The 25,081-nt window shown below is 36.7% G+C and overlaps 1 protein-coding gene across 1 annotated transcript in view; it reads left to right on the forward strand.

Moving 5' to 3' along the window:
* LOC139938289 (mitogen-activated protein kinase 1-like) overlaps window positions 1–24,744 on the forward strand; it is a 40,403-nt gene extending 15,659 nt beyond the window's left edge. Inside the window, exons 3-8 of the mRNA XM_071933705.1 lie at window positions 10,917–10,972; window positions 12,594–12,783; window positions 13,633–13,837; window positions 15,262–15,420; window positions 16,604–16,713; window positions 17,632–24,744. Coding sequence (XP_071789806.1) covers window positions 10,917–10,972; window positions 12,594–12,783; window positions 13,633–13,837; window positions 15,262–15,420; window positions 16,604–16,713; window positions 17,632–17,772 — 861 coding nt within the window. The 3' untranslated portion in view covers window positions 17,773–24,744. The remainder of the gene's footprint in view (window positions 1–10,916; window positions 10,973–12,593; window positions 12,784–13,632; window positions 13,838–15,261; window positions 15,421–16,603; window positions 16,714–17,631) is intronic.
* The last annotated feature ends 337 nt before the right edge of the window (window positions 24,745–25,081 follow it).

The following is a 25,081-nucleotide window of genomic DNA, read 5'->3' on the forward strand; positions in this document are numbered from 1 at the left end:
CTAGTCTTCCATTGCTCATTGAACTGGATCCGCAGCATGCATAATTTACATTATGTACTCACCACAGCCTCTCATAATAATGTACAGTGTACATTGATATCAGCATTAGATTTCTTTTGGCATTGGCCAAGATTGCAGGCAACGCATGACAGAGTTTGGATTTAATTTGCATAGATTTTTCTTCACGCCTATAGCCTTCTATGGATTGTATACAAAGTCTAGCCAAAGATTTCAATTATTAAAGGTTGCAGCCCTATAGGCTATGACCCGTTAAAGCATAAAGTTAATGAATTTAGTATTGTTTGTATGCAGTCTCTGATGTTTTCTTGGTAACAATTCAAGGATTTTTGTTTGTTGCTTTTACACTAGCTCTGCTGGCATGTTGATATGTGACTTTATTGAACCTTTTCCGACGTACATATTTTGTACGCCTGATAAATCAATTTGTCAAAAAGGCAACGAGGCAATCATCTCCATGGAGGTAATTGCCTCTATGCCCCTGGCCATCATTGCCTCCATGCCCCTGGCCATTGCCCCCAATGTCCCTGGTCATTGCCTCCATGCCCCCAGTCATTGCCTCAATGCCCCCGGTCATTGCCCCATGCCCCCCGGTCATTGCCCCATGCCCCCGGTCATTGCCCCATGCCCCTGGTCATTGCCTCCATGCCCCTGGTCATTGCCTCCATGCCCCCAGTCATTGCCTCAATGCCCCTGGTCATCATTGCCTCAATGCCCCTGGTCATCATTGCCCCCAATGTCCCTGGTCATTGCCTCCATGCCCCCAGTCATTGCCTCCATGCCCCCGGTCATTGCCCCATGCCCCTGGTCATTGCCTCCATGCCCCTGGCCATCATTGCCTCCATGCCCCTGGTCATTGCCTCATGCCCCTGGTCATTTCCCCTATGCCCCTGGTCATTGCCTCATGCCCCTGGTCATTGCCTCATGCCCCTGGTCATTGCCTCATCTGGTCATTGCCCCATGCCCCTGGTCATTGCCTCCATGCCCCTGGTCATTGCCTCCATGCCCCAGCCTGATCATCGCCTTGGTGCCTCTAGAAATGTACTGGCAGTAGAATTGTACATTTCCCTCATTGAGGTGCCCTACAAAGGGAAAAACTGCCTTGCCCTTATATGTATAAGAATGAAACAATTATTTTGTTTGTTAATTGCTTCGGTTTCTATTCTCGAGGCAGGGCAAGGATAAGTAATAAATAATATAAAAATGTAATCAACATACAAGTATGTAGACATTAAACCTTAGGTTTAATGTCTACATACTGTTCCCCATATGGATACATACTGATGTATACCATGATACGTTAAATCTAAAAATGTACTTCACAAACATAGACGTTAAACCGACCGTACGCACATTTGCATATACACTGCTGAAATTAATGTTCTCTACATACGTAGACGGTAGACCGGTTGAATGCGTCCATTAAGCCTGACAAGCTTAATTAGAATCTCTTTTAGACCGTTCTATCCTAATTAAGATTCATGAGTATACCAGCCTGCAGAGGATGCTCAAATTTGTACTTGTACTTAAAACAGGTAACCCATAAATTACATTTTATGTAAACAGGTTATCTAGCGTTAATAACACACACCTGTATGTACTTTGAAGTTAAGTCTTGTATAGTGAAGATAGAGAGGTAGTGTACATATGTATTTGGCTCTATCTTTAAAAGCGGTAGACACTATTGGTAATTACTCAAAACAATCAAAAATATAAAACCTTGGTAACGAGTAATGGGGAAAGGTTGATAGTAAAAAACATTGTGAGAAACTGCTCCCTTTGAAGTGACATAGTTTTTGAGAAAGAAGTAATTTTCCACAAATTGTCCACGAAATCAAGCATTTAAAAGCACACATAATGTGTGAAATACATGTAGGGTGTTTTTTCTTCATAGCCATCTCGCCATTTTGTCAACCAATTGAGCTCAAATTTTTACGTGTTTGATATTTAATGCATACAAAAAATGAGAAACATCAGGTGAGAAGACTGGTCTTTGATAGTTACCAAGTGTCCAGTGTCCTTACATTCTTGTCACACGAAGTTGTGTGCTTTCAGATGCTTGATTTCGGGACCTCAAAAGCTAATTCTGAGGTCTCAAAATCAAATTCAAATATTTTAGTGGAAAATTACTTCTTTCTCGAAAATTACGTTGCTTCAGAGGGAGCAGTTTCTCATAATGTTTTATACTATCAACAGCTCTCCATGAATTGTTACTGAGTAAGGTTTTACATTGAGTTACCAATGGTGTCCAGTGCCTTTAAGAATGAATACCACCATCGCTTTAATATTGTATGTCATGGTCCTACAAGTATATATGTAGCCTAGGGTGTGCCACATCCACATGCCTGCCTATTTAAGCTCTCTATTCAATCGTCGCTCATTTTGTATATATGCAGAGAACATGATTTCTCGATTGTTAAAAGTCAAATCTCTGAAGTCTTCAGAACTGTCTCGGTAGAACATCTTTATTAAATTACTCTCATGGGAAAATAACGTCCACAAATATTGGTTATTAGCATTGTGGCACAGAGAAACTTGTTAGATTTATTTTTTCATCTGTCTCGTTCATATGAAGAAATGATTAAAGAAGGAGATTCTTGGAGATGCCCTTTCGAAGGAGATTCAAAAAGAAGATGCAATCGCTGAATTTGAAATGATAACATCTCCCTCTTCTTCATATATTTAAAAGCGATTGATCAGTATCCATTGTGAATTGCTGAGAACCTAATCATCAGTCGATCGTAATGTCCATCCCTTCGCCACCGCTACCGAACCTACCTACAAAATAATGCCCCTGCCACATGGTCTTAACTTGATTCAATTAATACCTGGAGCAAGTAGTTGGCAAACAAATTGGCCAATTTGTTGTCCGGATTCTCTCTTCTGTAGCCCTGGATACGCACTAGAACGCAGGCTGGGGGGTTGAGATCTCATACAGTTAGAAGAGAGAGAGAATGCAACTGAGGGTGGATAGACCAACAAAACAAAATAAAATGCTGAAAAGTGCTCTCCGCACTATTCTCTTTTGACCACAAGCCTCTGATAGATTTCCCCGAGATATTTCAGTCGTTTCTCTTCAGAAAACACACAAGTCTGATAAGAAAGCGATAGGAAATCAGTTTATTCACAGCTCATTCCTTTCTTTGGGTTTAAAGAGAGCAGAGTGCTGGAGGTGGAGGATTGATATTTGTTTCTTTTCAAGTGGGTATTCAAGTTTCATTCTAGATTGCTGCACAAACATCTTCTATTACCTGAATATACCAAATGGGGGACATTGATATGTGACCATTTGAAAATAATGTTCACAAAATAATTTAATTTCAGACAGTCAGTAAGAGAAAACTATAAAATTAAAACAAATTAAAGAAAACAATATCTCTCCTTAGTTTCATTATGAATTTAAAATTAAAAACATACAAATTGACACAAACTGTCATTTTCATAATAGACACTGCTAGGGTCAAAACCTCAGACCGATAGATTAACTATTTTTTGCATAAATAATAAAAGTTACGTACAATCTGGAACATCTTTAAACATGCACATGCAGACCTACTATTGTAGAGTTTATTTGTTAATCAATAACTAGCATGTCTAGCCATCACCAGGACTGGTTAATTTGTCATTTCACTCGTCTGTCAGTTTATTCACCAGTCCATAGTTCATAACAAGGACGGTTTTCAACCTGAACTAGCCGGTCGGACCTGGGCCCAATTTCGTAGAGCTGCTAAGCACGAAAATTTGCTTAGCATGAAATTTCTTCCTTGATAAAAACAGAATTACCAAGAAAATTTCCATTTTGTTGCATTTCCTAGTTACTGGTATTCAGCTAGTGTATGGTTATCCTGAAAATCAAGTAGAAATTTGGTTGAGAAATCCTGGGTTTTTTTTCAAGGCAAACATTTCATGCTCATCAAATTTTTGTGCTTAGCAGCTCTATGAAATTGGACCCAGTTATCACAGTAAATGGGTCCTTCTGTGGTTTTAAGTGCTATTTTTCTAGTGGACATGGTGGACCACTGTTTACATGGTTTAAAAGGGAGACGCTGATGTCCATAGAAGTGACATGATTCAATGTTTGTTGTTGAATTATAAACAAAAAATAGAAATTGAATTCATGATTAAACAAAAATTGTTTCATGTTGGTTAGAACTCTGTTAAAATACAGTATCTATACTGCAGTACACTGCACATGTAAGCCCGGGTGACAATTGCGACTAAAGTCGAATTCGCGACTACTGATTGCTTCTAGTCGAGTCGCCATCGTGCCATCAAGACTGCTAGAAAAACTGTCACGACTACCGAACCAAATTGCGTCGCGTACATGTACCTGTACCACTATTCACGACAACTATGAAACACAATCAGACATCAGTGTGACACAGTCCTTCAATCCTTTCAGTGGAATTTTACTATAGGCCTATTGCGCCTCCGTCAAATAATATGCCACAATGCATCTTAGGAATTTAAAGTTAGTCCCGACCTAGTAAATAAGTCACGACTGTTTGAGGCAGAGCAGTAGATTTCACTGGTCGCTCAGGCCTACATGTACATGTTATCTATACACTGTTATATAATGTTTTCATACATGTGTAATGTATGTAACAGCAACCCTCTAAATTGTGAATGAAATGCAATGTACTAAAACCGCATTCCATTTTCATTCAATCAATTTGCAAATTGTGGTTTCCGCTTCATCCGCACAGGAAAGAGAATCTGGTATTGAGAGTGTGTCAAGGTGAACCAAGGATAGTTAATACATGCTGTGTTGATATTAACTACTGGTTGCTCAGACTGGTTGCAGCTTCCTTTTGTCCACCATTGTTAGAAGTACAATGCACTGGTGCTGTGGATCCGATAACATTGTCAATGTGCTTATAAAATGTTCAACATTGTACAACATGTACTATTAATCGGGAGTGGATTGTTACATGGTAGCCCAAGTGTGTACATGTCAATGGGCCGAAGGACACTGAAGCTGTAGTGTTAGCCAGAGGGATGTCTTGGTGTCTTTTGGACACCCTGTTTTAAATTTGGACACCCTGTTTTATATGTCATTTAAAATGTATTGTAAGTGAACAATTTGGACACCCAGTCTTGACATTTCCAGCAAATTTTGACACCCTTTTACCAAACCCTGATTAAACCTTGCACTGATGATAGTGTACAGTACATGAACATCTACTCATTCAGTACATGTCCATGCAGTACATGTACTATGTGTACAAATTTCTAATCAATTTCAGTGCGCTTTAACAATCGATGTTATAAACAGAATACTACTGTACATGTACGTGTCTAATTTAATTGACGGAAAATATAGTGATTTTTTTTCAAATGTCATGTACATGTAGAAGATGATCCATTTCTTTCGTCCTAAGAGCTTTATTGCTTCTAAAATTACTTTTTATGTAGTTCTGTGAAGCAAAGACTGTATTTATTAGACGCAAATTTGCATCAGAGATAAAGAATATTAAGTTTGGTTTTACCCATACTGTACATGCCATAAGGACTGTATTAATACACGTAATATTTTGGGTTCCCACATAGTTTCTTTACTTGAATTGGAGTCATAGTCTGGTCTCATTCATGTCTTACATCAGTCTAGATGATTACTATTGACCTCTAGGAACAAGACCATTATGAAAGCAACATGATAAGCGTGCCTCCACATTAGGACTGCGTTGTGTGTGCAATGATCATACAGAACTATATTATTACATCAAGTAGCTCTTAAACCATTCGAAACTGCATCTAAGATATATAAAGTCGGCAACGAGATTGCTGGGTATCTCCTGGTAATTGGATTGCGTGTCTGGAATAGCAATGTTCGGCTTGGAGTCACTCAAGTGTGCATGCATAGACTCCTCCGCAATCGGAATATACTCTTACAATACGTCGCTAGGCAGTGCATGTAGCATCTTATCAGAGGTGTTAATATCTTCTGGCCGGGATCATTAAAATATTCATCCACATTAACCAGACATCTCACATGAATGTTCCTTAAAGAGAAGGTTCAGGTTTGGTAATCACTACTTCAAAGTACATGTACATGTAATGCTACAAATATTTGAATCTGATTACTCAAAATAATTATTAGCATAAAACCTTACTTGGTTACGAGTAATGAGGAGCTGTTGGTGGTATAAAACATAGTGAGAAACTGCTCCCTGTTAAGTAACGTAGTTTTCAAGAAAGTAGTAATTGGCCACGAATTTGATTTTGAGACCTCAGAATTAGAATTTGAGGTCTCGAAATCAAGCATTTGAAAGCACACAACTTCATGTGACAAGGCTGTTTTTTCTTTCATTATTATTTCGCAACTTCGAGGACCAATTGAGCTCAAAATTTCACAGGTTGGTTATTTTATGCATATTGAGATACACCACTTGAGAAGACTGGTGTTTGACAATTACCAATAGTGTCCAGTGTCTTTAACGCTCCTCAGATCATCAATGTTAGGGATTATTCTTCCTGCATGGAAATATTCGCTCCGGCTTTTTGGCAATATTTCATCAACGCGACCACCTTGTGAAATGAAATTTTCAGATGTTACAAACATTTATATAGAATTAAAACAATCACACGCTCCAAAACCAAAGGTATACTTTGCCTTTAAAGGTAATTTATCATAATGAAATAAAAGTGCATTTTCTGGGCTCTTGTTTACCTCATCGTGGTCGTCACACTCAGGGAAAAAAAAATTACAGCCAGATTTATATCTTTGAGTGCCTGCAGCCCTGAAAAAATTCATGTTGATAAGTGGCCATAGAGATGAAACTAATACCATTTTCTGAGTTGGAGTGACTGTGGCGATGATTCTTGACGCCAGCAGCCATGGTGAAGTAGAGGCAAACACAAGTACGCCAGTATACTGTAGAAAAAGCCGTAAATAAGAGTTATGAATGCATATTTACTACCCCCAGGGACCCTAAAAGTTACTACCCCCGGGGACCCTAAAAGTAAATATAGAGTCCCTTGTTTTACTTTTGGAAAGCTAAGGTTACGTTAAGTTAATGGTGTACATGTACCTACTTTTGTTTCATTAGTGACATTTTCATTTTATAAATAAAGATAAGGTGAAGAATGTGTTAAAGCCATTATACGCTTTCGGTAAACAGTATTGTCCAAGTCCCACACTTCGTGTATCACAACTTATATATAAAATAACAAACCTGTGAAAATTTAGGCTCAATCGGTCATCGGAGTCGGGAGAAAATAACGGGAAAACCCACTCTTGTTTCAGCACGTTGCGCCGTGTCATGACATGTGTTTAAAATAAATCCGCAATTCTCGATATCGAGAATTGATACTGTTTTAATGTTTTCTCAAAAAGTAAAGCATTTCATGGAATAATATTGCAAGAGAAGTCTTTCACTATTACCTTCTGTAAACCCTGTAAATTATTTGTAAGTCTGTGAACTTTTTTTTGTTTTCTGTACCGAAAGTGTATAATGGCTCAAACATTTATGTTACTATCTGGATAAATTATAAAATTGAGGTACGTACATTACATGTACATACATGTAGTACGTAGGTGACATTATGCCTTGAACTTCGCTCTTGAAGGAGCTAAGCAATTTTTCTCTGGCAAGGGGCACTTCATGGCTATGAGGAAAATGTTAATTTGTATTGGAACTTTGCATATAATGGCATCATACATGCCATAGCAAAAGCACACAGCAGTAGGGCACCACAGCAAAACCACAGGGCACCTTGGCAATGCCATGATTGTTGTGGGTGCCGTGGGTTATTTTCAAGGCTTGGTGATGCTATTTAAGCCGATACTTATAAATGTTTCTTCTAGTCTGCAGAAAGCTGGCTGTAATATCCATCCATCCCCTGCTCCTTTATGACACAATTCATTCTGTCAAAGTCCTTAATGAGTCAATCGTGGTCTTTCTAATAATTGTTCCCATTCAATATATTTGTCGTTTGTTTCTTCTAAACCAATTCAAATGAATCTGCATTCATTAGGAAAGTGATCGCATTTAATGCTAAGTCTGCCGATTATACAGGTCTTGGTACATGTACTCTTTTAATAAAACAACTAGATTGGTTCATCAAGTAAAAAGTCCTCTTCACTACAGACAAATTTTTCTGGAAATACATTGGAGACTTATTGACCTTTTAACGCTTATAGACTCCAATACGTATATATATAGTTGACGCTACTCAGGCCGAACTCGGCTCGAAACTCCAAAGAAATAGCCATTTCCCGGGGGGGGGGGGGAAACTGTTACCCCTGCTTTGGAGTGAAGTTAAGCAAGATTTTCCTCAGTTAGCGTATTCCGTGTTCATTTTTTCCCAGGAAATCTTCATGAAATATGAAACAAGCATTAGATGAAGGTGTCTCTGAAATGAACAGAGCAATCATTTATTTATCAAGTCATTAGGATTTTCTTGGGATTGTATTTCCTGTGAAATGGCTCTGTATTGTCATGATTGTGAAAGGGTTTTTATTTTATGCCTATGTTGAGATACACTAAGTGAGTAGACTGGTATTTGACAATTACCAATAGTGTCCAGTGCCTTTAAAATGTTAAAGGAAGGCTCATTGATTAGTTTTTGTCAGCATATTAATGCTGATTTATAGCTAAATTTATAAAAGATATGTGCAATAAAAATTTAAGGATCAGCTGAATACAGTTCTTGCTGAGAAAACAGCACAAAAAAAAAAATCTATCCAGGTTTGGTGAGGTGATGGTAGGTACCAACCGCATCTCTGGCTGCAGCATTCGCAAATGGACACCTGCCATCACGAATCTGAGAAACGATTCATGCATGAATCGTTCCTCAGATTGTGGGTGAACAAATTTATTTACTTTGTTTATTTACTTCCTATATTTACCCAGTGTGAGCCAAATCAGTATAAAGAGCTGGCTTCTGATTGGGCCCTGCATATTAGAATGATAGAGCAAGGAAGAGTTTGAATTAAGAACCTTAAATCTTGTACATTAGTTTTAACATGGTTTTAAAAGGGAATCTGAAAAACCTTCTAGAAATGTACACAAGGTTTGAAAATGCAGTGGTTGCTCGTACCATACATGTACGCTGTTCACATAATGATTGCTGTATAATGCATTTATGGACAAGACGAAGCGCACACTGTACATCCATAATGGACTTCTTATGAATTTGTTGTTCCAGTCTGCAAAAGTCTCTCTGGGATTTCCTGGAACACAGACTGATTTACAGCCTAGATGATGGCTCCATCGTCAGGATAAATTGCCAATGATTTTCATCTTTGTAATACTCTCCAATTATTGCAAGGATCTACTTCAGCCCTTGGAGACAGCACTGATGTCTTGATTTATCGTTATTAAGTGTTTTTCATAACACATTTCATAATACTTAAAGATGCACTGCAGCTTCTTGGGATTTTCTTCCCTGTTCGGACAAAACAGTTAATTGGGGGTTTAATTGGGGATTTGAGAGATATTTGGGGGATTTGCGACTGAAGCTTTTTGAGTTCATTCTTGTTGCCAAGCCTTGAGCTAAGGACAATAGACCTTTATCACGCTGTCACCACCTTGGTCATGTTCCCTGTTTCCATAACAGTAATGTATGCTAGCATTCATTGCGCACAATGGCACCAGACTATTATTTCGCCCAGCCTCAGTTTTGTTACAATGAGTTGGAATGGAGTTAAATCAAGATGGCCACACCGTGATAAAGGTCTATACTATGTCAATATTCGTGTCTAGCCTGTTTCACTCCACTGCAGGAGGAAAGCCTCTTCACCAATTCTCCATCTCACTCTATCTTGCGCTGTCTGTTGTCAATATTAACAAAGAAAATCATTGCAAATAAAAAGAACTCTCTACAAAACCTGTTTCTTTACACTATGTGTACTACATACATGTATAATGTTATGTGAGAAAATAGAATTAACTGATTGAAAACTGCTCCAACCAGAAGGATGTAAGGTATAAATTTCCAAAAATAGTTCCCGTCAGGACATTTCTCGAAGGCTTAAAGGAACACGTTGCCTTGGATCGGTCGAGTTGGTCTTTGAAAAGCGTTTGTAGCCGTTTGTTATAAAATGCATATATGATTAGAAATATATTTTAAAAGTGGAATATAATGATCCACACAAGTATCACTTGAAATTGCATGGTTTTCCTTTTACCTCCTCGACTAACGAGGTCGGCCATGACTACCATAAATGGCCGACCGTGTTCGTTCACAAAGGAAAACCGCGCAATTTCGGGGCAAATTTGTGTGGATCATTGCATTCTACTTTCAAAACACCTTTTTAGCCATATGCATTTTATAACAAACAGTTACAAACACTTTTCAACGACCAACTTGACCGATTCCAAGGCAACGTGTTCTTTTAACTAGTTTTTACAATGGACTTATATATGCGTTTAAATCATGATGAAATATAAATAAAGATACATGAATAAAATGAAACGTGTTTTCATTCAACATGAGAATGAGAATAAATGGGGGTGTTATCCTTAAACTACTATGGCTGGACATGCACGTACATGTGTACTTCATCTAAAGATATTTATTTTTATAAGTCCAATAAATGAGTTATTTAAAGCATGGAAGAACACATAGGACGTGATTGAAGTTGTTGTGTGTGCATGCATTTAAATGTCAAGTGAACCAATGTAGACTGGTGTTCCTGAAATATTCCGAGGCATTGAGAGGAATGGATTAGCGAGACTTCATCCCAGGAGTAAAGATTTTAATCCCGGGGGATAAGCCAGATGATCTTTTGAATAGCGAATTCTTCTTCTCTATCTTTAAACAAAAACAACAAGCAAAATGTTGTTGTTATAAGTCAGGATCTTTTATTAAAGCTACATGTACATAAACTTGTAAATGTATCTCTTTAAACAATTTTAACAAACCTTCTTTTTCTCTGTTCTTTTCTTTTTCAGATTATCAACATTCAAGATATCATCCATGCAAACTCCATTGATGAAATGAAAGATGTGTATCCTTTGAATTTCAGCTTAATTCTAAGTCTAGAAGATGAAGGAAATTTGTTTATTGTCGATATCCCCTCCCCCCCCCCCCCCCCAAAGAACAAATAAATAAATAAAATAAAATGACTCACTGATTTTAACTATTTTGCAGTCTGGCTGACTAGTCTCAATTTGGTTTATTGAACCTGGAGATTTTTGGCCGGAAGGCCGAAAGAAGAACTTGTTCTCCTTAAATCTCCAGAGGGAGTATGTATTTGTAATTTTGTCCTCAACTTCCTAGGTCTTGTACTGAAATAATTGATGTATCTTTCCAGTCGAGTGACAGTGGAAATCACTTTTGTGCCTTCTGTTTCATGAGCTCAGTTTCATAAGCAGGAAGACAGTCTGCTAAGCAGAAATGGGTTACTGTAAGCAACTAGTTTTTAGAAGGGAAGAACATACTCGCTTTACAAGTAGAATGGTATTTTGACAAGAAACCATTGTGTTGTTATTTTCTTCTGAACAGCTTTTCTGTGCTTGATATTTACCATATAAAAAATATATCACCATTAAAGGCAGTGGACACTATTGGTAATTACTCAAAATAATTATTAGCATGAAAACTTACTTGGTGACGAGTAATGGGAGAGATTGATGGTATAAAACATTCTGAGAAACTGCTCCCTCTGAAAGGCCATAGTTTTCGAGAAAGAAGTAATTTTCCACAAATTTGATTTCGAGACCTCAGATTTAGGATTTGAGGTCTCGAAATCAACCATCTAAATGCACACAATTTCGTGTGACAAGGGTGTTTTTTCTTTCATTATTATCTCGCAACTTTGACGACGAATTGAGCTCAAGTTTTCACAGGTTTGTTATTGTATGCATATGTTAGGATACACCGAGTGAGGAGACTGGTCTTTGACAATTACCAATAGTGTCCACTGTCTTTAAAAAAATTCTAAGAGACATAAATAAACCACCAACAATACACACAAAGGAAAGCAACTACCTACTTAGTAAATTAACAAAATAAGGAATGAGACTGTTTTTTTCCTAGACCTGTAGACCTACTTCACTTTAGATGGATTGACCTGTAGACCCTCTTCACTTTAGATGGATTGCACTAACAGACTAAGCGTCATTAATCGCCATATTTGATGATAAACAATGGAGAAATGCATGCATGTACAAGCTTCGCACAGCTCTAAGCCAATGATAGCCTTGCTCGCGTGCACATTTTATCACATATGGCTGTGTCATTGTTTGTTTTTTGTTTCTTTATTCTGGTTTTGGTTGCTTTTGTTTTTTTGTCCTTGTCGTCCAAGTCCTTGTCTGTCTCAGGGAAATATACAAAAGCATTATGCTTAAACTTTTTCCCTGCATGTTGACTATTAAGTTAATTTCTGTAGTTATTATCTTCAAATTTCAACATTGCATCCGCCCCTCATTATATTCATTGATATTTGTTTTCTAGTGTATGCTTAAATTGTTATTGTCGACATGAAATCAAATGTTCATTGAATTGAATTGAATTGAATAGACGATGCTTAGTGCAATCCATGTATACCCTGTTCTGTAGATTATCTTGGTCACAACATCCAGTATCAATGTCATTATTTCCTTAACCACCTCATCTTGAATGCCCAGCTACATTGTGCAGAGTCTTATGGAGACAGATTTGTACAAACTCTTGAAGACACAGAAACTGAGTAACGACCACATATGCTACTTCCTGTACCAGATCCTGAGAGGTCTGAAGTATATCCACTCGGCCAACGTGCTACATCGAGATCTCAAACCCAGTAACCTACTGCTTAATACTACATGTGATCTGAAGGTATGAAGACGCCTTAGAAATTATCTCATATGGGTATATCACAATGTCATTGTATCTCTTTAAAGGAACACGTTGCCTTGGATCGGACGAGTTGGTCAAAACAAAAGCGTTTTTAACCGTTTTTTATATAATGCATATGGTTGAAAAGATGTTTTAAAAGTAGCATACAATGATCCACACAAGTTTGCCTCGAAATTGCGTGGTTTTCCTTCTACTGTGCGAACTATCACCGTCGGCCATTTATGGGAGTCAAAATTTTGACCCCCATAAATGGCCGACGTGTTAGTCGACGAGGTAAAAGGAAAACCACGCAATTTCGAGGCATGTTTGTGTGGATCATTGTATTCTGCTTTTACAACATCTTTCTACCCATATGCATTTTATAAAAAACGGTTACAAACGTTTTTCAAAGACCAACTCGACCGATCCAAGGCAACGTGTTCCTTTAAAATTTGCAAGACTCGGGAGTACGCAAAGGATGTAAATTGTATTCAGAAGTTTTCCCGCATGAGACCTCTCTCCAGAGCTTCATTGTTAAAACCAAACCAAAATACACGATAATTGCACCAACAAAACAATATTTGCTTGAAGTACGTGGTGGTTATGGGTGGGTGGTTTGGTCTTAACGAGCATCTTAAGCAATATTTCAAAATTGAAAGAAGTTCTTACATGTTAGTTTGGTTGTATGTATCTACATTTATATAGTATTTACACAATCAAATGGTACAAAAAACCAAAGGTGTACGTTCCTTTGAATGTGTTTCATTATAAAAACAAGACTAATGATGTAATACTATAACTTTGTTTTGATTATAATGCAATATTGAATTTTATCTTCTCTCCACATAGATTTGTGATTTTGGTTTAGCCCGGATAGCCGACCCAGTCCACGACCATACAGGGTTCTTAACGGAGTACGTAGCCACTCGATGGTACAGAGCTCCAGAGATCATGCTAAACTCTAAAGGGTACAACAAAAGCATTGATATCTGGTCTGTGGGATGCATCTTGGCTGAGATGCTCAACGGGAAACCTATCTTCCCTGGGAAACATTGTATCCTTTTTCAATCGGAGCTGGTTCAACACAATCGCCAAGTTTTTTCTTGACTTAATTCTTCAGGGATGTGATTCTTCAGTTTTAAAAAGGAACTCCATTTATTTTTTTTTCCCTCAAAAAAGAAATCCTGTTTTTTCCCCCCCCCCCAAAAAAAAAAAAAAAAAACCCTGTTTTTATCCCCCCCCCCCCAAAAAAAAAAAAAATAAATAAATAAAAAAATAAAAAAATAAATAACATTTTGGTTTAATGCTCAAATTCTAAAATATATAGTAAGGCCCCAGGTTGCAGTGTAGGGCTTTGAAAACTACACTCAGATAAATGTTAATAATTGGGCTTCATGCTCGCATGCTTTGCACTCAGAGTTCTGGGTTTTTTTCTCAGCAGCCTATCACATCCCTGATGTTTGTTTATCTTGCATGGTATTTAAGAGTTGAGGCATGACATGGTGAGGTATCAATGAATATTTGTTTTGTGATAATACACCGTGTGTATCTACTTGCTGGGTAGATAATGTTCTTTTGAGAACTTGTCTTTCTGTATGTTCAACTACCCATCAAGTAGTAGACACATTGCATGGTGGTACCTTAAACCTGGTCAATATACATTGCATGATATTCTTTGTGCTGAAGACAGATTTATGGTTTTTTGTTCATGGGAAAATCAATAAGATTATAAACACTTACAGGAACACGTTGCCTTGGATCGGTCGAGTTGGTCTTTGAAAAGCGTTTGTAACCATTTGTTATAAAATATGGTTAGAAATATGTTTTAAAAGTAGAATACAATGATCCACACAACTTTGCCTCAAAATTGCGTGGTTTACCGTTTACTTTGCGAACTGACACGGTCGTCCATTCATGGGTGTCAAAAATTTGACTCCCATAAATGGCTGACGGTGTTGGTCTACGAGGTAAAAGGAAAACCACGCAATTTTGAGTGATACTTGTGTGGATCATTATATTCTACTTGTAAAATATCTTTCTAATCATATGCATTTTATAACAAACGGTTACAAACGCTTTTCAAAGACCAACTCGACCGATCCAAGGTAACGTGTTCCTTTAAAAAGCCAATCGTCAGCTCAGTGCTATAAGGTTGCAACTTAGTAATTTGTTTTAATCATAAAGTTGTTAACTGAAAAAACGTGAATAAGGTTGGAAAAATATATCAAAAAGTAATATTTCTTTTTGCCATACTAATTTTTTGAAACCAATCTTGATCAATGGACTCTGTTTACCAAAACCTAAAAAAATGCGAAAGGAACATGGGGAAATTTTGTTTTGTTATCCTGCTTGCAGAAGATGATAATGATGGCTTTGATATGCCCCTAGGGGTGTGATAAAGCGCTATATAAGAAGCAAGTATTTTAAGAATTGTTATTATTATGAAGAAAGTGCCTTCCTTAACCAGACTGCCTTCAGACTTGGATCAATTGAATCACATTCTTAATGTTCTTGGATCACCGTCTTCTGAGGATCTTGGCTGTATTCACAATGATAAAGCTCGTGGTTACATGCAGTCACTACCACACAAACCTACAGTACCTTGGAAGAGACTCTATGGACCAGTAGATCCTAAATGTAAGAACCATCGCCCAATTTCATGAAGCTGTTAAAGGGTCTATGTAACTTTTGTAGGACAAAAAAACACAATGTCCACAGATTTACACTAAACTGGCACAGTTTGAAGATAATGATAGTAGAAAGCTTCCCTGAAAATATTACGTGCTGAGGTGTTGTAGTTTTTGGGAAATGAGTAAAACAATGTCATGAAAATAATTTTTATCTCATGAGGCGAAAATTATTTTAATCATTTACAAACGTATCTTCATGACATTGTTTTACTCATTTCTCAAAAACTACAGCACCTCAATAAGAAATATTTGAAGGGAAGCTTTCCACTATCATTATCTTCAAACCCTGTAAGTTTAATGTAAATCTATGCACATTTTGAAAAAGTACCCAAGTCCTTTAAAGGCATTGACACCTTTGGTAATTTTCAAAGACCAGTATACTCACTTGGTGTATCCCAGCATATGCAAAAAAAAAAAAAAATCTGTGAAAATTTGGGCTTGATTTGTCATCGAAGTTGCACAGAGAGTAGTTTAAAAAAAAAAACACTCTGTTGCATAATTTTGTATGCTTTTAGATGCCTTTTGAGTGAGAAATTACCTCCTCAAAAACTACATTACTACAGAGGGAGCCCTTTCTCACAATGTTTTTAGTCTATCAACAGCTTTCAATTGCCTGTTACCCAGTTAGTTTTTATGCAAAATAATTACTATACCAACAGTGTCTAGTGCTAAAGCAGTTACTACTGCTTAGATTTTTTTTTTTTGCTAAGCAATATATGGGTTGGGCATCTGTCACAACAATGTAATCCAGAACGAGGCTATCATCATGTCGCTTACTATGACCGTACCTTTAAGCTGGGCCCAATTTCATGGCTCTGGTTACCGCTGAATTCTTTGCTTACAATCACCATTCTCTGCTAATAGGTGAAAAGCTGGTTAGCAGAAAAAAGTGCTTAACAAATGTTTTTGCTAAGCAAACAAAAGTGGGGCACTAGTCCCCACAGTGTAAACTTTATGGAATATTGGCTGGAAACCTATTTTTGTTAAGCAAGGTTTTTCCTGTGCTTAGCAGGTTTTTTGTGCTTACATGCTTTTTAATTGGGCCCAGGACTTAACTGTTCACCCTAGTGCTCTTTTGGTAAATTGTTCGTCCTAGTCTAATAATAATCCTTTTGTTTCTGTTGTAACAGCTTTGTCGCTTCTTGATCGGATGTTGACGTTCAATCCAGATAAGAGGATAACAGTTGAAGATGCATTGAAGCATGATTACTTGGAGCAGTATCATGACCCCACCGATGAGGTAAGTCCAAAATAATAACAAGAACATTTTGAAAGGCAGTTGAGATCGCTGCAGTTTGAAGGATGTTGCTACATTGTGGTCGAGCAGCAGGCATGTAAAGGCGCTACTTGGCAGTCAGCCACCATGAAATTGCAGCATTAACGGTGGTCTGCTGGCCAAATGCTAGTTAAAATACATAAGGACCAGACAGGCCTGCGGTCCAGTGTAACATTCGAGCCCTGAACTAGCCACTCTTAATCAATAACGCCTTGGCTATGTTTACACATGGTACTATGGCTATGGCTATGGCTATGAACACGAATGTGACTAATAGGGCCGATTTGCCAAAGCCATTCACAATACTAGGACAACTCTCTTTTAATTTATTTTAAAGGGTCTATGTACTTTTTGTAGGACAAAAAACACAATGTCCACAGATTTACATGAAACTTACATAGTTTGAAGATAATGACGGTAGAAAGCTTCCCTGAAAATACTACTCGCCGAGGCGCTTTATTTTTTGAGAAATGAGTAAAACAATGTCATGAAAATAATTTTCGTCTCAGTGATCATGAGACAGAAATTATTTTAGCATGTAAAAACATATTTTCATGACATAGTTTTACTCATTTCTCAAAAACTACAGCACCTCAGCAACTAATATTTTAAGGTACGCTTTCTACTATTGTCATCTTTAAACGGTGAAAATTTAACGTAAATCTGTGGACAGTGTGTTTTGTGTTACAAAAAGTACCCAAATCCTTTAATAGAAAATAGTAATAGAAATTACTTCAGTCGTTGCTATTTTTTTATTTTTTTTTATCTCTATTTAGAGATTTTTATACCATCATCAGCTGAACATAATGGAAGATTTAATCCAAAACAGAAGGTTTATTTAGCAATCTACTCAATCTAAAAACCATTTCTTGTATTTTGCAGCCTGTGGCAGAAGAACCTTTTAAGTTTGAGACGGAGCTGGACGATCTTCCCAAAGAGGAACTGAAAGAACTAATCTTTGCAGAAGCCACAAAGTTTGCACTTTTACCAAGAAATGATATGAATGAAGGAGAAATGAGTTAAGGAGACAGTGAGTCCCAACATCGCATATAGAACACATATTTGTTTATTGTCAGGAACCGGTTGTAGCCGGTTTGATCTGGATCTGACTGGTTTTAACCACTTCTGGTTTTTGTTTAGTAGAATGAGATCAGGTCATCTTGTATGTTGTTTCCACATGTCATTTGTATAATGTGGGCAAACCAGTTCTTGCCTGTTCCAACCATTTCTGTATCATCAAAGATTTGTAAACTCATCAGGTCCCAATTTCATAAAACTGTTAAGCAGAAAATTTTGCTTGGACATTTAGCATACGCAGGAAACCAGTCACATATATAGTACATTGTATTCGGGCTGGTAACCTGTTTCTGCTAAGTCATCTGATTCTTTTTGGTAAGCATGTCACTTGTATTATTTTTCTGCGTAAGAGCTTTTCTGAAATTGTTCCCGCGAAAGTAAAGTAATCACCATGGCCTTGTGTTGCTTTTAACCTTAGATAATCTTGATCTCTACAAGATCAAGCTTTCAACAAAGTACACAAATAGGGCTCATCTAACACAGGCCTCGATAACGACAACGAGAGTGTTAACAATGCACCCCCTCGATTGGTTGAATGAGCTTGGGGGTATTCTGCTTGGAGCATTTCAACCAATAGATTGTGATTGCTTTCGTTGTCGCTGCAGTGTGACTTGGCCTCTACGGTTATTTGTCAGGACTACCTGGTGAGTGTTTTGGTCTGATGGTGACAGGTTTTGTTGTGAAGCAAAAAAGATGAGCTGGACAACTTGTAAATAAACATTTGATAAGGAGATTAAGTGGGTTGGGGTGGTGGGGGGCTGCATGTGTAACAAGATTCGTTCATTGTTTCATTGATTCTGTGACATGGTTTGCGAGAGACTTGTATTATCAGAAACTGTAAGTGATTCTTGTGAAGCTTATGTTGGCCGCATGACAAGGTTAAGTTGAAATTGTGGGATATTTTTGGTTTTGGATTGAATTTATTTTTTGATAAGCAATGCTTCTGTCGCCAGACATAAATATCGTGGACTGTGAAGATAGGATTATTTCAGTTTGGATTTTACAGGAATATGTTCTGACAGAATGATTTTTGTCAAATCGATGAACTGCAAATGTTCAGTTACCTGAATCTGATGCATGCATGATGCTATTTGGCATTGTGGTAAAATTTCTTCAACATGAAGTTGTTTGAGGTGGTTTGAACTAGATTGAACCGCTTTGCACCGGTTTGATTTGGAATTGTTTGGAATGAGCTACACCAACAAAGAGTGGTTTTGGAATAGTTTGATCTGCACTGGTTACAGGAGAAGATACTATGTTTTTATTAGATAATTCAGATACTAGAACCTTTTTGTTATAAACTTTAATAAAAACAAAACTTTAGCTACATGTATAACATAATAATAAGAGTATGTATATGAATTTGAGGTTGTTTAAAAAAAGACTAGGGTTCACATGCATGATGTAAAAGCAAAGAAGATATAACAGAAAGTGAGCTTACAAAGACAGTATGAACAGAGTGTATTTGGCTACAACTGTGACTGCCAATTTTTGGAGTAACTGTTATGTGTAGAAAGCTTGATACAGCTGATGATTAAGTCATAGCTCTTATTTTGGCAAATGCTTTACCTTTGCTTATTCTTGAGGATTTGAAAAGAAGAGTCGAGGGAGACTTAAACTGTTGAAATGAGACATGCTTTTGAACGTAAGAAATTTGCAACTGGTTTAGAGATTTTCTACGGTATTTGATCTTGTATAAGATATGATCTATTAATATTATATTACTAGCATTTTGAAAGTTGTCAATCTTTTTTGTGTGTTTTATTTCCTTTTTTTTTCTGTCTGTTTATGGCAACGCAGCTGTTACTAGTGAATCTGCTGAGAAAAGATGAATATATTTTACTGCAATTTATGTAGCGTTTCACTACCAGATAGTTTGCAGATTTGGTGTCTGATGTTTATTAAGGGTTGTACCTTACAAAAAATACTTAGCACCAGACAAGGTTTGTTTGATATCTTGGTAGGTCATATTTTATACTTTATGAAGGTTTTTTTTTTTTGGGTGTGAGGTGAAATGGGTGTATACCATCTTACTTTTTGTAAGAGAGTCATTGATTTCAACTTAATTTGGGTTTTTTAACAGCCGCAAGATTAATTTCTAGACGCAAAATTTTAATTCCTTCCCGTTCGAAAAAACTCCACCTTCTGCTCTAACCAACACCTGTACATTTATCAAGTCATTTTAAATGTCTCCAATTGATAAACTTTTGAAGCTCGTTTGCATGTATGTACCATAGTATTTGATATACCTTTGATGTCTATACCTCATCAAATATTTATATTTTGTAGATATTCTCAAAAAGGTTTTCAAGTATTTAAGGTTCTATCTGAAGTAGGACAAATTTAAGCATGCTTGTGATTATGGACTATTGCAGATACAGTCTTGATTTGCGACGTTAATTTTGTTAAATGTAGTCACCAATATCGCAACACAAATTACTGTCTGCAATACGAATTATTGGAGAAAAGACAGTATCACATGAACATCTGGCTCAAAACAATTCAGCATCATAGACTTGCCCAGTCCTTCAGAGTCAGCCTCCCAAACCTTTGATGTTGCACCCAATGACTATTAATGACTAATACAAAATACAGCGATGCCAATCAAGACTGTTACAAAGACGGAGAGAGGCCTCGAAAGATTTTCAGTTTCATCTTAGACTCTAACTACAGAACAGCCATTTTGTTTTCTCTTTCGTTTAATCAATGTGTCCAAAGTGAGGCTTGAAGTGATTTTAGTCTGGTCCCTATTTTATGTGATGAGAATGAGTATTTGCGATTGTTTGTGAGGTACAAGGAGCACTACAACGGTCTGTTAGGTACAATCAATTATCCTGAGAACTGAGTTCTTATCAGGAAGTCAATGATGATCGAGTTTTCCATAATTCAAAAAGCGAGTATTCAAAACAAAATAGTTGTATCTTTTCTTAATATTTTTGTAGCCCAAATGCAGCCCAAAGTTGAATATACTGACTCACACATACTATCACCTCCAACCTTTACCCCCATTGTAACTTTTTTAGAAGTCTCTTTTTTCATAAAGGAAAACCCTCCTGTCTTTTCTCTTTGCTGTATAAAAGCATCATGACTGACCAAATTTGAAGTTTATAAGAGCCTGTACATAGATTTACAGAAACAAAATATTAACTGTGGTAGTGAATCCTCTATAATGTATATTTACATTAAGTACACATAGTGACGCACTGGTATTTTTTGTGTTCTTAAAAAATAGTGTTTAAGTACTAATAGTAAAGCTAACCGAATATACACTAATCAACGTCGGATTTTATTGCAGATACAGAAAATGAACAAATACTTGTACATGTAAGATGTCATTAGTTTACAAAATGAGAGGTTCAGATATATCATTGTTTTTTTTAAGAAAGGGGAGGGATATAATTATAGAGTTTAATTTGGTTCAATTATATTGTGAAACATAGTGAAGTTGCTGTTATCGGAATGTAGCCATTTTTGTTGGTTTCATCTTTGTGTTATCAAAACAAGGCTGGGATTAATAATAGTCTGGTACCGTTTCATGGAATCAAAATTATTCTCATCGTTGCCATCAAGTACACAGGGTATCAGACCAAGATTGCAGCATTCTGATGACACATATAATTAATGATTAATTGAAGCACCTCTAAGCTCCACCCATCTTAGCAACTGCCAGACAACATCAGTGATTTAAAAGCCAACACTCTCCCAAAAAAGCTTATGGTTTTTAAAATGTTCTGATGTTTGTCTTTAATTTCCATCATCTTGGTAATTGTTTGCCAGTTTTTATGGGCAGGGCTTCTTGAATTCCACCTGTTGTCCAAAACGATACGTTCAAAACAAGAGTAAAGCAGATCCTTAAACTTGTGGATCATGCAGCTTTCTCAAACTTTTTTCTGTGATATTTGCATATCACTAGCAACCATGTTAACGGTCCCACCCGAGTGACATGCATATGATATCTTTCACAGGACTTGGGGGAAAGTACTGAGTATATACAGTGCTAAACACACATCGGTGTATGGGTAAAAACGAAACTGATGTTAACGGTTGTTGAAAATACAGATACAAAGACAATTTTTTCACAACGTATTTTGTAGGAAGACGCAAATTGAAAAATGTTTCCATTTAAATGAATTTTGAATTTCAAAACTGTTTGTGTAGATACATAACAATTCATTATAGTTTTTTTATATTCATATTGTGCAGAATTGTCTGATAATTTCGTAGCCTTTTCTTACAAAGAATTGTTCAAATAATAATGGAAATTTCAATCTTAAGCTTTATGGGTTTTATTAAAAACTGTTTCTGTCTGATCTTCAAACATACCGAGATGTATTCCAGATAATTTCAGACATCGAAAAGCAACCTTTTTGCACACTGCATTTTTCAATTCACAATAAGCTTGTACCTCTCAATATTTCTCCATGCACAGATGTGCAAAAATGCGCACAATTATCCTGTTTGTGAACATACAATGGCCAGAACTAGAGGGCTCTGCTTATAAAAGAAGGATTCAAACCAAATAAATGCCTCATCTTGCATTCAGACATTTAAAGGCTGAGATAGTCTGAATTTTACTGAAGCAATGGAATCTTGGAAGAGTCTAGACAATAATCTTGTTGAGTGTAGTCAAACGCAGCTCGGCGCTTCCATAGCATAACAGCTCAACTCAAATATTTGTTGCTGGTTTTTTTTAATATAAGATCAAGTCTTGGTAATTTTAGGGCGTTTTTTCCATTTCACAGTTTCAGAGGCATATAATCTATGATTGGAATATAACACGTCTTATCTTGGCCACTGTTAAACTTTTGTCCTGGTATGGCAAAATATTTTCTTAAAATGTCATTTTTCGAGTTGGATCGTTTTGCTATGGAAGTAGCTGTGCAACTGGGCAATGACTTTGGTACACCTCGGAAAGGTCAAACATTATCGCATTGAAAGACTGCCTGTACAAATATCATTACATTATTTCTGCCATCATTCAATATGTTTTAATTATATTAAACATTTATTATTCATTTAACTACATAATTCATAAGATTACTTTTGTGTATGATGTTGACCACAAAGTTTGCAGCAGTTTCAACTGTATAACAACTAGAAGTAAATTCAAAAGTATTAAATAGAAATTTGATTTTTATACGTTAAGTGGTTTATAAACTTTTGGGTTAAGATAAACTTTTATGTATGGAAGGGAGGGACTCAACATTTCATTTTTTTTTTTAGACAAAATACTAATCCATTTTCTAGACCATGATCAAAATGACATTTTTGCAAAGGAAAACATTTTCTTACCTTTCCAGTGTTAGAAGTATTTATTCCCAATATTTAATGGTGATGATGTTTTACTGGACCACTGTTTTACATTGATTGTTAACATAGAGGAGATTATAAATATGTTATTTTTCTTTATTGAGGGAAGGGGGTTAGAGAAACAAAACATGTACCGTATCATGTCAAATTATTAGACTAAATTCTCTGTTTATTAGAATTGCAATAGGAGACTTTCTAACGCTAGGTGGCAGCAGACTTACCAAGTAAATTTCCATTTTTTTACTCAGTTCTGAACATGTGCATAATTCTGAGAACAATGGCTTTACCTGGATGGTAAGTCTGCTGCCACCTATTGTCCCAGAAAGACTCCTATTTAAATTCCATTCAAGCATTCTTGGTAAACAAAAATGGTATGCAGAAAGTTAGATATGTAGCTTTTGTTTACCGTAATCAAGGATATTTTGTTTTCAAAATTTCTTGGGATTCATTTTGGGAACATTCATTGCTGTTTACACTTGAACCTCAAGTCAATACACCGATCCATTAAGCCAGGCCCAATTATCATTGACCAATCACAACCGCGAAATGTGATCACCATTTGAACCGTCTGGTTATCTTTGCACTAATGGTGATCGGGTTTCGCGGCTGTGATTGGTCAACTGGTAAGGAGGCGGGGCGTAATGGATCGGTCTATTTCATCTCAATTCAATTTCATCTTTGAGAGGGCAATATTTTTGTTATGCAAAGGGCCATTCCCTTGAAACGTATTAAGTTTTTGGGGATACTTTTCACGGGGCACTAAGGCCAAAACCAGGGCAACAGAGAACATGTCCTTGGTGGCTTCATTGCTTCATTGCGTAGTGATGCCTGATAAAAGCGCTGTGTAAACCCAGCCTGTTTAGGATATCATTGGGTTATTGAATCTGAATAGAGGAGACAACTCCACTGTTGACGAACCATTCAATTTAATTCATGTTTATATAAGTTTATTTAATCATCAGGATTGAAGAAAAACATTTTGGCTTTTACCCTTAGACCGAGGCAGTTTTAATTCTTACTCGCTACTCGGTGTTCGCTGCTTCAGATTTGAACTGCCTCTAGCTATCGGACTAACTGGATTGGTCTAGAAGTAAGACATCTGCTCTAGCATTTTGGTACTGGGTTCAAACCCCACCCAATTGTCATTTGCCTTTGGATTTTGTTCACAGAACTTAGGAAAGTACTGAGTAAACAGAGCTTAATTCACATCTGTGTTGGGGTACAAACCAAACTCATTTGATTCATGTGATGTACAATGTTAGAAATTTTGAATGGTGTCACCTAAACCATTGAAAATCCACAAAAATAGAGTTTTTTTTATTTTGAGTTTAATTGCTTTTTTATAGCAGTGTTGTAACTTTAATCAAAGCTATACACAAAGGGGAAAAATCATGTATAAGAGATGACTGTTTAGGCTTAAATATCTTATCTGAATTGACATATTTTTTAAAGAAAAAAGGAAAAATTATTTTCAAAAAAAAAAAAGAGCTTATCATAATGTGAATTATTTATCTGACTACATTATATGTAGATTGCTATGGTAGAGTAAATCAATGTAAAAACATTCTTCTTGTGCTCAATAAAAGCTTCTAAGTTGTATTAAAACGATTTCTTCATGCAATTATTTTGAATTATTTTCCCGAGGGGTTAATTCAATCTCTGGTGTTTCTGATCAGCAATCATAAATCTCTGAATCCCCAGCCGTTACGCTTGTGTCCTTAAGCAAGACACTTAACCATTGCTTCATCCTTCGGATGGGACAAAAATCGTTGGTCCCATTTGTTTTGTAACACATGTAAAAGAACCCAGTGCACTTAATCGAAAAGACAAGGGATTCGCCCCGGTGTTCCTGCCTGTGGCTGCTTAATGCGCCAAAGCACCTTGTAAACGCATATAAGGTGCTAAATTATTGGGTCTCAGAATTCATCACTGCAATAACCTATCT

The sequence above is a fragment of the Asterias amurensis genome, chromosome 6 (genome assembly GCF_032118995.1).
Source record: "Asterias amurensis chromosome 6, ASM3211899v1".
In the NCBI taxonomy this organism is placed as follows: Eukaryota; Metazoa; Echinodermata; class Asteroidea; order Forcipulatida; family Asteriidae; genus Asterias; species Asterias amurensis.